The sequence below is a fragment of the Anabrus simplex genome, chromosome 1 (genome assembly GCF_040414725.1).
Source record: "Anabrus simplex isolate iqAnaSimp1 chromosome 1, ASM4041472v1, whole genome shotgun sequence".
In the NCBI taxonomy this organism is placed as follows: domain Eukaryota; kingdom Metazoa; phylum Arthropoda; class Insecta; order Orthoptera; family Tettigoniidae; genus Anabrus; species Anabrus simplex.
The window spans coordinates 181,108,974-181,123,534 of NC_090265.1; the positions used below are offsets into that span (position 1 = coordinate 181,108,974).

The following is a 14,561-nucleotide window of genomic DNA, read 5'->3' on the forward strand; positions in this document are numbered from 1 at the left end:
GTGACAATTCAGACATGGACTGTTAGTTGCGTAAAACAAGACTGACATCATCCAGTTGAAATTATCATTGAAATAATGAGTGAAGTAGGCCCCTTCGGAAACTCAGCGAGTCTTTTGAACTCTTTAAAATGTAAACTGTTCTCATCTTGGACTTACATAGAGAAGTGTGAAGCCAAAAACAAAAGATATATGCCTAGTTTGGATATTAAGCAATTTGACGGTAAAGTAGCGAGAAAATTTCAGTTTTCTTGTTATACACGATATTCATGGTTAACAGCCTGTTCTGAAAGCAAGAAGCTTTTTTGTTATATGTGTGTTTTGTTTGGTGGTGAAAAGGAATGGTCTTTAAATGGGGTAATTGTTACAAAAAACTTTCTTAGAAAAACAGAGAAGCATCAAAATTCAAATAAACATATTCAGAATGAAGAGAGATTCAGTTTACTGGGGCATGGGAGGATAGAACATTCTTTATCTGAAGGTGCAAGAATTCAAGCCATTAAACATAAAGAAGTCGTGAAACAAAATTGGCTTGTTGTTGAGAGACTTGTTGACATTGTGTGTTTTCTTGGGAAACAGGAGCTTGGATTTCGAGGTCATTTTGAAGGGGAAGACTCTATCAACAGGGACAGTTACTTAGAGTTGTTAGATCTTCTTTCAAAACAGGAACAGTGCATTCAAAATCATCTCCAGTCCACATCGGGCTTTAAAGGCACATAGCATGATACAGAATGAATTAATTGAGTCTGTAACTGCCATAATTCAGAAGGCAATCAAAACAGAGTTATATCCATGTGATTTAATTGGTATTCAGGCAGATGAGACATTAGACGTATCAAATAGATCTCAAGTTAGTGTAATACTCCATTTCTGCTCAAAACAGGGTCCCACAGAAAGATTGATAGGCTTTTATGATGTCTTGATTGATAAGACTGATCAAGCTTATCAGAATTAATTGTCGATATTCTGCGAAAGTGGGGAGTGATTGATAAAGTCGTATGTCAAACATATGACAGATGCTCCACAATGGCGGGAAAGCATGGGGGTGTTCAGCATTACACTAAGCAAGTTTGCCCAAGAGCAATATTTCTACACAGTTATGCCCACAAGTTAAACCTCGTTCTTCTCCATTGCTCCAAAACAATAAAATCAGTCAGGCTCTTCATTCATAATCTGACAGCGTTTCATTCATTTTTAGAAGATCCTCAATAAGAGCTCATCTTCTGGAATTCAAAGGATTCAGACTTCCCCAAGCATGCACTACCCATTTGAGATTTCATTCCAGAGCATTCCATATAACATTTTCACACTACGATGATCTAAGACAGGATTAAGACATTGCAGAAAATGGTGAGGGTTGGGACAGTGAGTCGTTCAATTCAGCTGTTGGGTTGATTACCATACTCAAGAAGGCCCAATACATTTATCTGCAATGATTCTATAGAGAATTTTTATTTATTTATACAGACCATCTCCTTGCTCTATTGCAACATAAAAGCACATCTGATGTAATTCTGTGCAATACTGAAATTAGAAAAACTATTGGTATCCTCAAGGACATGCGATCAGAAAACACAGTATGCTCTTGCATTGAAAAATGTTGCAAAATAAACACTGAGATAAATATAGATGACAGGACATTCCAAACGATCAAAATGTTAACATATGAAGTTTTTGATACCTTAATTATCGAAATGGAAATACAGTTTGGCGATTTTGAAAGCATCCAGTTTGTTGAGTTATTGGATACAACTCACTTCATAGTTTACTAAGAGAGCTATTAAACTGAACAGTCTCATGAACATTTACCCTTTTTTTAATAAGGAAAGATTGGAAAATGAATTGATTAACATTTATTCCGATATGAAAAAACATTTTCCTCCCTCAAAAACTTTTACATTATATTGTCCTCAATGACCTCAAACCAGTGTATGTGGAAGTGTCAGAACTAATTTGTTTAATATCAACATTTTCTGTGACCACAGCTTCCTCTGACAGGAGTATGAGCACTCTGAAGAGGATAAAGACACACTTGCATAATACAATGAACAATGAAAGTCTCAGCAGTCTTAGTACCATTTCTATTGAGAAAATCCTTGTGAAGGAATTGATGAGTGATGAAGTATTGAAGGACCATGTGACTGATCATTTTGAAACCACGAAAACTGGACGTTTGGAAGTACTCTACAAGGACTTTAAGATAAGATTTCCTGGGTTCGAACCCCACTGTCGGCAGCCCTGAAAATGGTTTTCCATGGTTTCCCATTTTCACACCAGGCAAATGCTGGGGCTGTACCTTAATTAAGTCCACGGCCGCTTCCTTCCCACTCCTAGCCCTTTCCTCTCCCATCGTCGCCGAAAGACCTATCTGTGTCGGTGCGACGTAAAACAACTAGCAAAAAAAAAAACGATTTCCTGCCCACCCGTTCATTAACTAATAGCTTTGCCACTCTTAATTTCACCCTATTCTCCAGCTACCCATTCGTTTCTGTTACATTTTCTAGGTGTTATACTTCCAGTTTAACGTAATTGGTTGAAGAGGTTCACAAATAATTGTCGAGATGGGTGGCGTCTATTTGAATATTGTTACGCATACAGAGCGCAAGAATGAACATTGGCCTGTTGGCTTTTTCAGCATTGGTAAATACTATCTTCCATCACATCCTACTTCTTGAACTATCACGAAGTAAGTGACAAGGAAGTTGCAATGCACTCAGTGTACCATAAAGGAAACAAACATAAGAACATCATAGCCTCATAACTAAGCAGCTGAATGGAGCAGACAAGTGTTCATACTACTATAGCTCATATACTACTTGTAATAGAAGCCTGAAAAAACCCACTAACATTGTAATTTACTCTTGTTTTATTTTGTTAATGTCAATAGGCATTGTTTGATTTGAAAAATGGAGCTTTCTAAAATGACACACATTCTAATAATTATTAAAATCTGAGAATGGGCTACAATTATGAGCCCTTGGTTACACTTCATTTCTGTGAAAACAGCACAACAATAGCACCTTTCATTTCAGAAATATTTGGGGAGCAAGTTTTAGGTGATTCACTCTGTATAAGGTCTGAAGATGTTTTTTAGTGCATGTATCTCCTACAAGAGTCAGTAACACTTTTGTCAGATATTTACTGAACTAATATATGTACAGCGTCTTCCATTTATTGATTTAAAGTGACAATTTTACCTCTTATAATAGTCCACTTACTTCTTACTTCTTTGAAAAGTTCATCATCCCTTCCATTTATTTTACTGTATGTGTAATAGGCTTGACTGGAAAAGGCAGGGCCCCAAAGAATTAAGTTTTCATACTGAAACATAAAAATAGGAAAAAGAATATTAAAAAGTGTCATTACATGAAAAGATAGCAAGAGTAAACTGTAGAACAGTGAATGGCACAAGGTACTGACAAAGTTGTAATGAAATCAGTGTACTCTAAAGAAAACAAATATAAGAACATCATAGCCTCATAACTAAGCAGCTGAATGGAGCAGATAACTATTGGTATTTCAACTGACAAAGTTGAAAGCTGCCATTTGGGAAAATATGGCAGGTCTCCAGATCTACTCACTTCAAGTGTTCTGCTTCTGGATTATAAGAACAGACCTTATGATGGCAACAATACCAGCTCTTCTAGAGAAGTTTACATGGTAATATACAGGATGTAACAAAAATGTATGGCCAACATTCAGGACACATTCCTCATATGTTATATGGACATATTGTACCATTCTGTTAATTATAAGAATGGATATTTAACGCTGATAAAATAATGCGCAGCAGGATGCTAACTGCAAAGGCGTGATGCTATACCAAGTGCGGGAACTGAAGGGGATTCCCGAGGCAAGGCATGGTCATGTGTGACGAAGAAAGAATATGTGAGGAAGAAAGAAAGAGAGATGGGATTTTGTCTGGGGGAGAGACCTGCCATCTTAACAGAGATTTTCAGCGGGAACAGACAGGCTCACCACATTACGGAAATTGAGTCGTAATTCCTATATTTGAAGGTTTCCCAGGAAAGTAAAAGGATGTAAATCAGTGCCAGAATTTTACGAAGCCATAGGTACATCAAAGTCTATTAATATATAATCGAATAAATAACTACGTGGGAGGCCGACTACCGTGAGAAAATATTTCGAGGCCACATGCCAATCTCAAGTTGTTTCCCGGGACTTCCCAGCGCGTCGCATGGGTTCCTGGATTCTATAAGAGCAGAGAAAGGTGGAAGGAGGTATTCAGTCCATGATAAGATCGCTGTCCGTGCGCGTCGCGTCTCTGCTGATATTCGCGCCAGAAACCTTGGTCTAAGACAAAGATTGTGACTAATAAGTGTTGTGGCGATAATTTGATTCAGTAGCTTCGAGATTTGTAAAATTCCCGGTAGCAATTTATGTAAATGACAATATGTACATGTAGATGTGTGCAGTGAGACCGCGAGTGTTTAAGTATTTGACGCAAAGAGTGCTACCTGTGCAGACTTTCATTATGAGGCGATGAGAGAGGAGTGGCGACGGGCGAAAGAATACCAATAACAATAAGCTAGGATAGTTGGTATTATTCCGGTCAGATGTAGAAGACTAGATTAGTGGAGCAGGAATAGTAAAGTCAGTTTCGAGATTCCAGATATCCAGGACTGATTCCCATGTCAAAGGGAATAAATAGATCGGGAGGTGGTGTGCTGTGAATAAACTGAGTATTTCATTTTAGTGAAGAGCGGTGAGGTGTGCAGGAGACTGGTGTTACGAACTGCCGTCCACGACCCCAAGAAGATGACCAACGGGCTACCCAGACGGAAGAAGACATCATGAACGTGATACACTGGAAGACTGGACCTAAGGGATCGATCTGGGACAACGCTGCCGCCATGACTGCTTAAGCATTCGCAGTCAACCCGGATGGTGAGGAAGAGGTCTCCAAGATGATAGATAAGTGAACTATAATTAATATATATGTGTAGGGTCGGGGGGTTGTTATGCAGAAATACGGTGATTAATTTGTAAATATAGTAGGGAATATGATTACGGCCCATTAGGCCATTTATTGAGGTATTTTCTTTATATATTTTAGGGTAAGGCATATACATTTTTATTTTATTTTTATAGAAAGCAAGGATTAAGGTAGCTTAGGTGATAGTGTTGCTGTACACATAGTTGTAGGGAAGCTTAATTACGAGCTTAGATCAATGTTTCTTAGTGCCTGGCATCAGACGATATCTGCTTGTAATGATGGGTTATTAATGATAGTGTGCCATTTCTTCATATTGGGAAGGGAATCTGTCTGCATAATTGTAGAGCACGTATGCGGCCTGGACTTAATTGTTTACTTCGTGTTTGTATTGAGTTTGATTAACTGTAAGTGTAATGAAATTACACCGTAGGCTATGTCACGAATATTTGCAACCCCTCATATTCTGCCAAGTAAGGGACTGAACCCTAGACTTGAGGGTAGCTGGAACTCGTAGCATGGGTTGACGGCGAGGTTGATATGAATAACCGAATGTTATACTTCATATGTTATAATTGAGACCCAGGGCGGTCTGTCACGGGTGTTGGACAGTTAGAAAAATGTAGATGATTCCTCACTCATTTATATGGCTATTTTCGTCATGTGTAGAAGAGGGTAGGAGCAGGGGCAAAGGTCTTTGCATGCTTGGAAACTAGGCTATGTTTTTATCTTCTTTTTGTTGTGAGGGTGGTTCACGGTCGAGTCTTGGAGGTCATTCCCCCAGCCTGCACGGCAGGGAGGCTCGACGCCATTTTTAAAAGGACTGCTGGTGTGAGGAATTCTCTCCTGCAGGCGAGACAAGCTGCCACGGCAGTTTCATTCATTCATTCTTTCTTTCTTTCTTTTTCTTTCTTTCTTTCTTTCTTTCTTTATTTTATCTTTTTTGTTTAACTGAGATATCTTAGGCAGGAACTGGGCACTAAGGAAACTAGCTTAATCAGTGCATTTGTAAATTTAACGTTTGTTTAATGGACCTTGGTTCACATCCATAAAATATATATTTCATGCGAGATTGAATAGATATGCCTGTAGTGGTAGATTCAAACTTACTATTTTGTTGTGTGTATTTCCCTAAATTATGTATGGGGACCTTTTTGTGGCTTTATTTCTGCAGGACAATTTCTCACCCTGGCATCATATACTCTATTTGTAGGTACAGCGATGCTGTTCCGTGTAAGGACACATTTGTTTCTTTGGTTCACTTATCGTCTCCCGCACGACATCAGCCAGCTATTGTATATTTTTTTGATGTTTATCTTTGGATTTATGATGTGAGCCTTTGGGGCATCCATTTTAGCACTATTAGTGCAATCAATTGTAAAATAAAAGAAAAGAAAATATTGGTTTAAGAGTACACAACTTAGGCTCAAAATGCGTTTGTGTTCCTCATTTCGTGAGCATACGTATAGAACAATTTTCTTTATTATCTCGCTACTCTCGTTCACAAGAACCCAGTAAACGACCTTTCCTGCCGACTGCAGTTGAGCTGGCGCATTCATCAATTAACAGGTAAGAAGGTAAGATCGATTATGCAGTGTTGTTTATGCTCTATAGGGTACAATATGTCCAGAAATGCTTTATTTCCATGTTAGAACTCATTTTCTACAACTCCTCATAGTACATTAATCACGGGAAACACACAGGAACAGAACGTACCAGTATACCACATGGAACTCTTCCTTACACAAAATGTACCGAGCGAGTTGGCCATGTGGTTAGAGTCACGTAGCTGTGAGTTTGAATTCAGGAGATGGTGAGTTCAAATCTTTGGAAGCCATGAAGATGGTTTTCTATGGTTTCCCATTTTTACACCAGGCAACTGGGGCTGTTCCTTAATTAAGGCCACATCCACTACCTTCCCAATCCTAGCACTATCTCATCCTTGCATCACTGAAAACATTTGATGTGTTAGGGAGACATTAAACCACTAAAAAGAAAAAAAAAAAAAAAAAGAAAATTTCAAAATGCCCTCTGTTAGCATTGATGCATCAACCCACTGTCTCATTGAATTGGCACATCTTGGATGTAACAACACTAATTTTAGTTTGTTACTTATTTTAATATATCAGTAATTTACTTGTTTAATGCATTTGTGAAATCTGTGTCAATGACTGTATTACTTTGCTATCTAATATGTAATGTGGATATCTTGGTGAATTCTACCTTTTCTTTTACTATTTCTGATCCTCATGGTTATCTAACTTGCTATATATGGTGCGACCTTTCTCTTTCAAACTTGGCAAAACACCCTAAATATATTCCAAAACACTTTGTAGTAAGATTTTCAGGTATAATTGCACCTGTCCCATCCCTCTACCACCATATGTTCATCATTTAATGGAGCCTGAAGCTGATGTTGAAACCAGTCATCTAGTGGCCTCCTTCGTGAATAGAGAATACCAGAACAGTTCAGTGGTCGGTGGCAAAGAAGCATCCTTAGCACAGATTAAATCTCTCTTTGATCCAAAGGCCCCACGTTCCGCATCAGACTGAGAAACCTTGGTCCTGCACACTAACATAGGACCCACATGTACTGTATACAGCTATCCACCTTTTGACGTGCTGGTACAACATAATTTTAGAAGACTGTCAAACAACAACAGTACAAAAGTTACTTGCCCCTTTGAGACTCATTTTACCATGTCACAACGAGTCAACCATCAAGATTTTAATATGTTTATCAAGCTTTTAACTCACATTCAATCATAAACTCAACATTAGAATAAGTGATTTCAATACCTACATCAAGATTACATAAGACTATTATGCCGCTAATGCATTGTAAACACTGCTACCTATTTTAGATATAATTTTCTTTACTTTTAAGTGTGAACTTATGTTACATGAATTTTATCAATGTGTGCATATTGTTGTATGTATATACTTTTGTCCTCTTGCTTGGTTTATGTGATAGGCTGATTTGTGATTCTCAGTTCAATACAGAACAACTATGAAGTTTTTAACTTTGAACATTTATGCCTGTGCTGTTACTACTATTATCATTAGCGTTACCTCAGTACTGTTCCCATTTCCAGTATCTGCACTCGTGCACTATCTCTTGCCGTTTCTCGGGACTACCAAGTCTCGGAGTCATGTGACCCATTGTAGTTGAAGATTCAAACAATCATGTGATTTGCAGTTACCCTTGACTTGTAGTGTGAGAAGGACTTGTTGCTTCTCCACTACCATGTTGGTCCCCAAGAAAGAATCGTTCATGGCGCAGTGGATCCATACAGATCTTGGTTAAGCTGAGAAAATGGATTCCTTCACGAGTTAATGTCAGCACCTATGAATTATTTTTCTACCTCATCTTTTTGGTATTTGGTCTTTACCAGTTTTCCGATCGACGACTAGGTAATTCATCTCATTTGACTTCTGATTAAGGCTGATTATGTCTTAAGGCTAATGTAAGTACTCTCTTGAATTAACATTTTAAGAGTGAATCCTTTACCTGTCTATCTACAGGTCTATTTGCTGTGTCTTCCTGTGAAACAATATGTTACTACCTACATTATAAGAAAATATATAAAGATGGCTTCCTGGATACTATTCTGCCCACATTAATAGATTATACAATTACCCAGAGTTAACATTTTTTTTTTGTGGATAATGGCAGCAATTAGTGTTGAAAAATAAAGTACCAGAAAATAATTTGTAGTGAACATTTTGTCAAAGAAATTTTAAAAAATTGATTAGTCATTGTAACCTTACTTTCCAGACATACCTGGTGTAAGGAAGTCTTGAGAGATAAAATTTCAATATCCCATAGTATTTTAAAACCTATATAAATTGAACTGATTTGATGAACTTCATAACAGATGTCTTATCAGGCTTGAGAATATCAGAACCACATCAATGAAGGGTTCAATGGGAGTATGGCTGGGTCCATACTGATCTGCACATAACAGTTATCATTATGTTTGTGACGCTCTTCTGTGGTAAGTTGAACCATTTCCAGAACTGCGTGAGGAAGGACAGAACTGAATCACATGCCCCTAGCATTAGCCCAATAACCTTGATCTCCTCCAGGTGGTACTTATCCCTAATTTAATGAATATTTTTTAACCTAATGATATTTGGCTGCAGTGAGAAAAATGACAACATTTATCAATATGCAGTTGAAACAATCCACTACTAATGAATTCCTAATAATGAAGAACTGTACATACATAAATATTCATCAATGTATGAATATTTTCTATAGCAATGCCAATCAGAGCATGGTCACGAGGTAAGGAAGAAGTCTGTAAGAAAACAGTCGAATCATTACAGTACTTATGTCTGCAAGAAAACACTCTAATTATTACAGTATTAGCCAAGATGAGGACTGTAATGGATAATTCATAATAGCAAAAAGAATACATGGAAGGACTGGCACGTGTCTTATTCCTGTCAGGCAGGAAGCTAGTACTACATTGGCTTAGATTGTGCTTACATGAGTCAATTACATTATCCATGCATTGCTTGCCTATATGAAACTGTGAGCTTGTTAGTCCCTTGCATGTTTCCTCCTGAAATGAAAACAAAAAGTAAATTTATCAGGAAATTCCAACTTGATATAATTAGGCATTCCTTCCCCTACTAAAGTTCCATTATCAAGCAATTTGGCAGCATGGTATAAGAAATGTAGCTTGCATTCAGTAGATGGTGGGTGCAAAATATACCGCCAGCAGCCCTGAAGATGGTTGTCCATTGTTTTCCATTTCCATATCAGGCTAAGTCTCGAGTTGTACTTTAATTAAGGCCACTACTTGCTTTCTGGTCCCAGACCAATCCTACTGATGCAAAAAATCAGTATGTATTATTATATTAAACCATTTGCAAAAAACAATAAAGCACAACTGATGATGAGTCCCGAACACATCATCTTGACATGAAAATTGTGTCAGGTAATCTCCTCAGAAAGTTCAATGTTGCTGCTTTGACTAGGAAAGTGCTGACATGACCAACTTTTAGAACTGCAACAGCAGAATCCCCACAGAATTATAGGAACATGGTAACATTTTTTCAGTTCCAGCAGATGTGTGGAAATTTTTGTAGAAACTCTGCACAAGAATCCTGCAAACTAATCTTTTCAAATCTTCACCATAACAATATTTATCTACATACAAGTCAACAGATACAGGACTACTCCACTCACTGCACAACCCAAATCCCACACATTTTTTACCTTTTCTAAACTGATAAAATACCTGATGATACACTCTCTAGTGACAAGAAGATACAAGGAGATATATATTGCTGATGACAGGAGGAGACATCCAATATCTTTGCTGACAGGATGCAACAACTTGTTCAATAATGGTATGCTTGTACAAGATAAATTTTTTTAAATTTTATCATATGGTGTCGCTACCATATTGCAATTATTTTGTTTTTACTCACTTTAAGCTGCTGGGTGACCTGCAGCTGAGTTTTAACTACTTTTGTGAGGTAAAGATCAAATCTGTCACATGGGATCTTTTATATATTGACATCATACAATATGGAGTGCCAAATGAATGGTTTTTCTACCCTTTCAAAAGCCTGACCTCCCTGACCTTCGTACTGGGTTTGAAACCGCAATTTTGTGACCCGGAGACTGACATTCTACCAGTGATCCAGACAGGGAGCTTATCAAATTGATGATTAATTAGAAAAGTAATGACACCCCTTATAAAAGATGTTGAGTTTTCTATAGATGTACAGTTCATGTCAGTGTCTTATATGTTATTGAATTTTTGTGTACAATGCAAAAATATTCCCAAGACCATCACATATAGCTACCAGAAAATACTTTGGTACCATACCTTAGGGTTCTTCTCAATAAATGTGAGCCCAATGTGTGTGAGATACTGTGCAACTCCATTGTTGAAATCCATTCTTGATCTTGAGTGAGGAGTGATGAAGTGGCCCATCCATTGGGTTGTAATAGCTTGCATTAGCTGATAATTCACAAATCCATTTTCAAGTTCTTCTTCACTGTCATGATATGGAAATATGATTAAACTTCACACACTAGTCCATGGATATAAAGGCTTAACTTATTCATAAAATATTAATTGACTTACCTAAACATTATGAGTCCCCAGTAACTATTAGCTCTCATCTTGTGATATTTAGGAAGAGCCATAATGTATAAATCAGGCAAAGGAAATGACATCCCAACATAGTGGTCTATGACTTGAAGCATTCTGATAAATTGATACATCACATCTGACTCATAGATGTCAACAAAATGAGACTGAACATACCCATGAACAGTAGCACTTTCTGAAAGTATCAAATTGGAAAGATGTATTAGGAGAAGTAGGCCTATCAGGGTAATGAGAATTTAAAATGTAACTAAGACTAAATGAAGACTTCACGAGTTGTCAGCTCATACAGAGCTAATTTCTGAAGAAATTTCTAGATAAAAATGTCATGTAAACCTGTATCTTCTCAAAATTTATAGAGTTACACGAACGAGCTAGAATAACATAGAGAGGCGAAAGCACTGCCCGGGTGAAGTTAATAGAACGAATGTCCGCCATGTTTCCTGTGGTCACACAAGGAAGGGTGCATGGCTCTTGAACGATGAAAAGTGTAGAAAATAAGAATTTTAGAATCACTGGGGCAGAATTAAAGACTTAGCCGAAAGATTTAAAGCATTAAAAATCATAGACTGTGAATAGCGCCACTTCATCATGTTGCGGCACAAGGCCAACATCACAATCAGCTGATTGTAGGGTAGTTCGAAATTGTCGCACAGTGACATACGAATAGGCCTCAAAATCAGAACAAGAGCGTTACCCTGCTTGGCTGTTGTGGTTAAGCATAAATTACAATACCGGGCGAGTTGGCCGTGCGCGTAGAGGCGCGCGGCTGTGAGCTTGCATCCGGGAGATAGCAGGTTCGAATCTCACTATCGGCAGCCCCGAAAATGGTTTTCCGTGGTTTCCCATTTTCACACCATGCAAATGCTGGGGCTGTACCTTAATTAAGGCCACGGCCGCTTCCTTCCAACTCCTAGGCCTTTCCTATCCCATCATCGCCAAAAGACCTATCTGTGTCGGTGCGACGTAAAGCCCATAGCAAAAAAAATAAAATAAAATTACAATACAAAAATGTGGACATAAATATTTATGACAGAAATCCTTAAAATCATAGGGACCTACAATGGGTGATAACCTCATCTGATCACATTTTTAAGTATTGCATCCCCATGAGTACTGTCTTTCTTAACCTGTTTACCTTCCTGGGTTGGTTTCTTCCACAGACTCAGCGAGGGATTCAACCTCTACCGCCTCAAGGGCAGTGTCCTGGAGCGTGAGACTTTGGGTCGGAAGATACAACTTGGAAGGAGGACCAGCACCTCTTCCAGGTGGCCGCAATTTGGGGGGGGGGGGGGGGGAAGATTGGAAGGGATAGACAAGGAAGAGTGAAAGAAGCGGCCGTGGCCTTAAGTTAGGTACCATCCTGGCATTTGCCTGGAGGAGAAGTGAGAAACCACGGAAAACCTCTTTGAGCATGTCTGAGGTGGGAGTCAAACTCACCTCAGTTGACCTCCCAAGGCTGAGTGGACCCCGTTCCAGCTCTCATACTACTTTTCAAATTTCATGGCAGAGCCGGGAATCGAGCCTGGGCCTCCGGGGGTGGCAGCTACTCACACTAACCACTATACCACAGAGGCAGCCCACGAGTACTGTGCCACTATAATTGTTTAATGTAATTATTTATTATAATATAGGGGACGAGTCGGAGCGTCTCGGTGTACCCCGAAGAGTCAAAAACTCAAGCCAAAATTCAAACATTTCTAGCAACTTTCAACATAAATTCACTTACACAAACTGGCAAGCTGAAAACCCTCACCAAAGCTCTTCACGAAAATCAGATATCCATAATGGCCCTACAGGAAACAAGGTACCCAGATGAAGAGATTTTTGAATCCGAAGGCTACCGATTTTTCAAGAGCAAAGCTCAAAGGGGAATCCTCAATGGAGCTGTGATGCTTGGAACCGTGTTTGCTGTTAGAACCCAGATCCTTAAATCGGTTGCAAATTTCGAACCTGTGAATGACAGATTGTCTATACTGACAATTAAATGCACGAAAAAAACCTATGCCCTAGTTAACGCACATGCTCCTACAAATGATAAGAACAAGTCTGATCCAGATGAAGTTGATAATTCCTGGGACCTACTGGATGAAAAATTAAACAAAATCCCCAAACACCATGTCAAGCTTCTTTTGGGTGACTTCAATGCCCAACTAGGTGTGAACAGAAGTACAAGAAAGTTATAGGAAATTATCCTGCTCACAAAAGAACCAATCCCAACGGCAAAAGACTGGTGTCCATTTGCGTAAATCACAACCTGCAGATCATGTCAACCCACTTTCGCCATCTACCCAGAAAGCAAATGACTTGGTGTTTTCCCGTCCAAACTCTCGGAGAGTTCCAAATAGATCATGTTGCAATCTCCAGGAGAAACAGCCCTGAGATTATGAATGTCAAGGTAAAGAAAGGCATCAATGTGGCCTCAGATCACTATATGTCTCTTATCAAATTCAAACCAATTCCTGCAAACACAAGGAAGACAACCAAACAGATCACATGCTTCGACAATGATAAACTTCGGCAAAGGGTCGAGGAGTTCCAGGAGAAGGCTAGACCAAATGACTGTGACTTTAACAACGCCAAAAGTCTCCTTGTTGCGGCCACCAAAGACGTTGCAGAAATCAAGAGAAGCAAAAAGCATGCCTGGTGGAATGGTACCTGCGAATCAGTCCTCAAAGAAAGACTCAATGCGTGGAAACAGTACTACTCTATGAAATCAGAAAATGATTGGGAAACCTACAAAACCCAACGTGCCCAAGCAGATAGGGTGTTCAGAACTGAGAAACATAAATACGAAAAATCTCTCATTGAAAAGATAGAACAAAACTTTAGGAAGAATGAAAGCAGAGAGTACTACAGAGCCTTCAAACGCAAACTCACTGGCTATAAACCACCGTCTCTATGCTTTGAGCGAAAGGACGGCACACTGGCGACGTCAAATGAAGAAAATTGCAGCATTCTGGCAGACTACTTCAAGAATTTACTTAATTGCTCTAAACCGCAAAGCCCCATTGAGACCAAGGAACCCTTACTCAGGTACCCAGATTCCAGACCACCCGACAGAGATGAAATCAAGCGCCACATTGCCCGTCTCAAAAATAACAAAGTGCCGGGGAAAGACTCAGCAGTAGCAGAACTATGGAAATATGCCCCAGAGGAATCGCTTGATATCTTGCAAAAGCAAATAGAAGAAATTTGGAACAAGGAGACCCTACCCGCAGATTGGAAAATAGCTTTGATTCATCCATTACACAAAAAAAGGCAGCATGAAGAACATCAACAACTACAGAGGAATATCTTTGTTACCCGTGACTTACAAAATTCTATCACTTGCCATCCTGGAGCATTTGGAAGCACAAGTCGAACACCAAATAGGTGAATACCAAGGAGGGTTCAAAAAAGGTCGCTCAACAGTCAAACAGATCCAAAATCTCAAAACGATCATCAGATATTGTACACTAAGTTCCAAGCAGTAT

The 14,561-nt window shown here is 38.9% G+C and overlaps 1 protein-coding gene across 2 annotated transcripts in view; it reads right to left on the reverse strand.

The window, feature by feature from the left end:
• Nucleotides 1-14,561, reverse strand: part of LOC136859755 (aminopeptidase N) — a 206,097-nt gene that overhangs the window by 109,573 nt on the left and 81,963 nt on the right. For both annotated transcript variants that reach the window (XM_068225771.1, XM_068225770.1), the window contains exons 6-8: nt 11,062-11,263; nt 10,801-10,972; nt 3,216-3,318 (exon numbers count right to left, since the gene is read on the reverse strand). In XM_068225771.1, the coding sequence (XP_068081872.1) occupies nt 3,216-3,318; nt 10,801-10,972; nt 11,062-11,263 (477 nt within the window). The remainder of the gene's footprint in view (nt 1-3,215; nt 3,319-10,800; nt 10,973-11,061; nt 11,264-14,561) is intronic.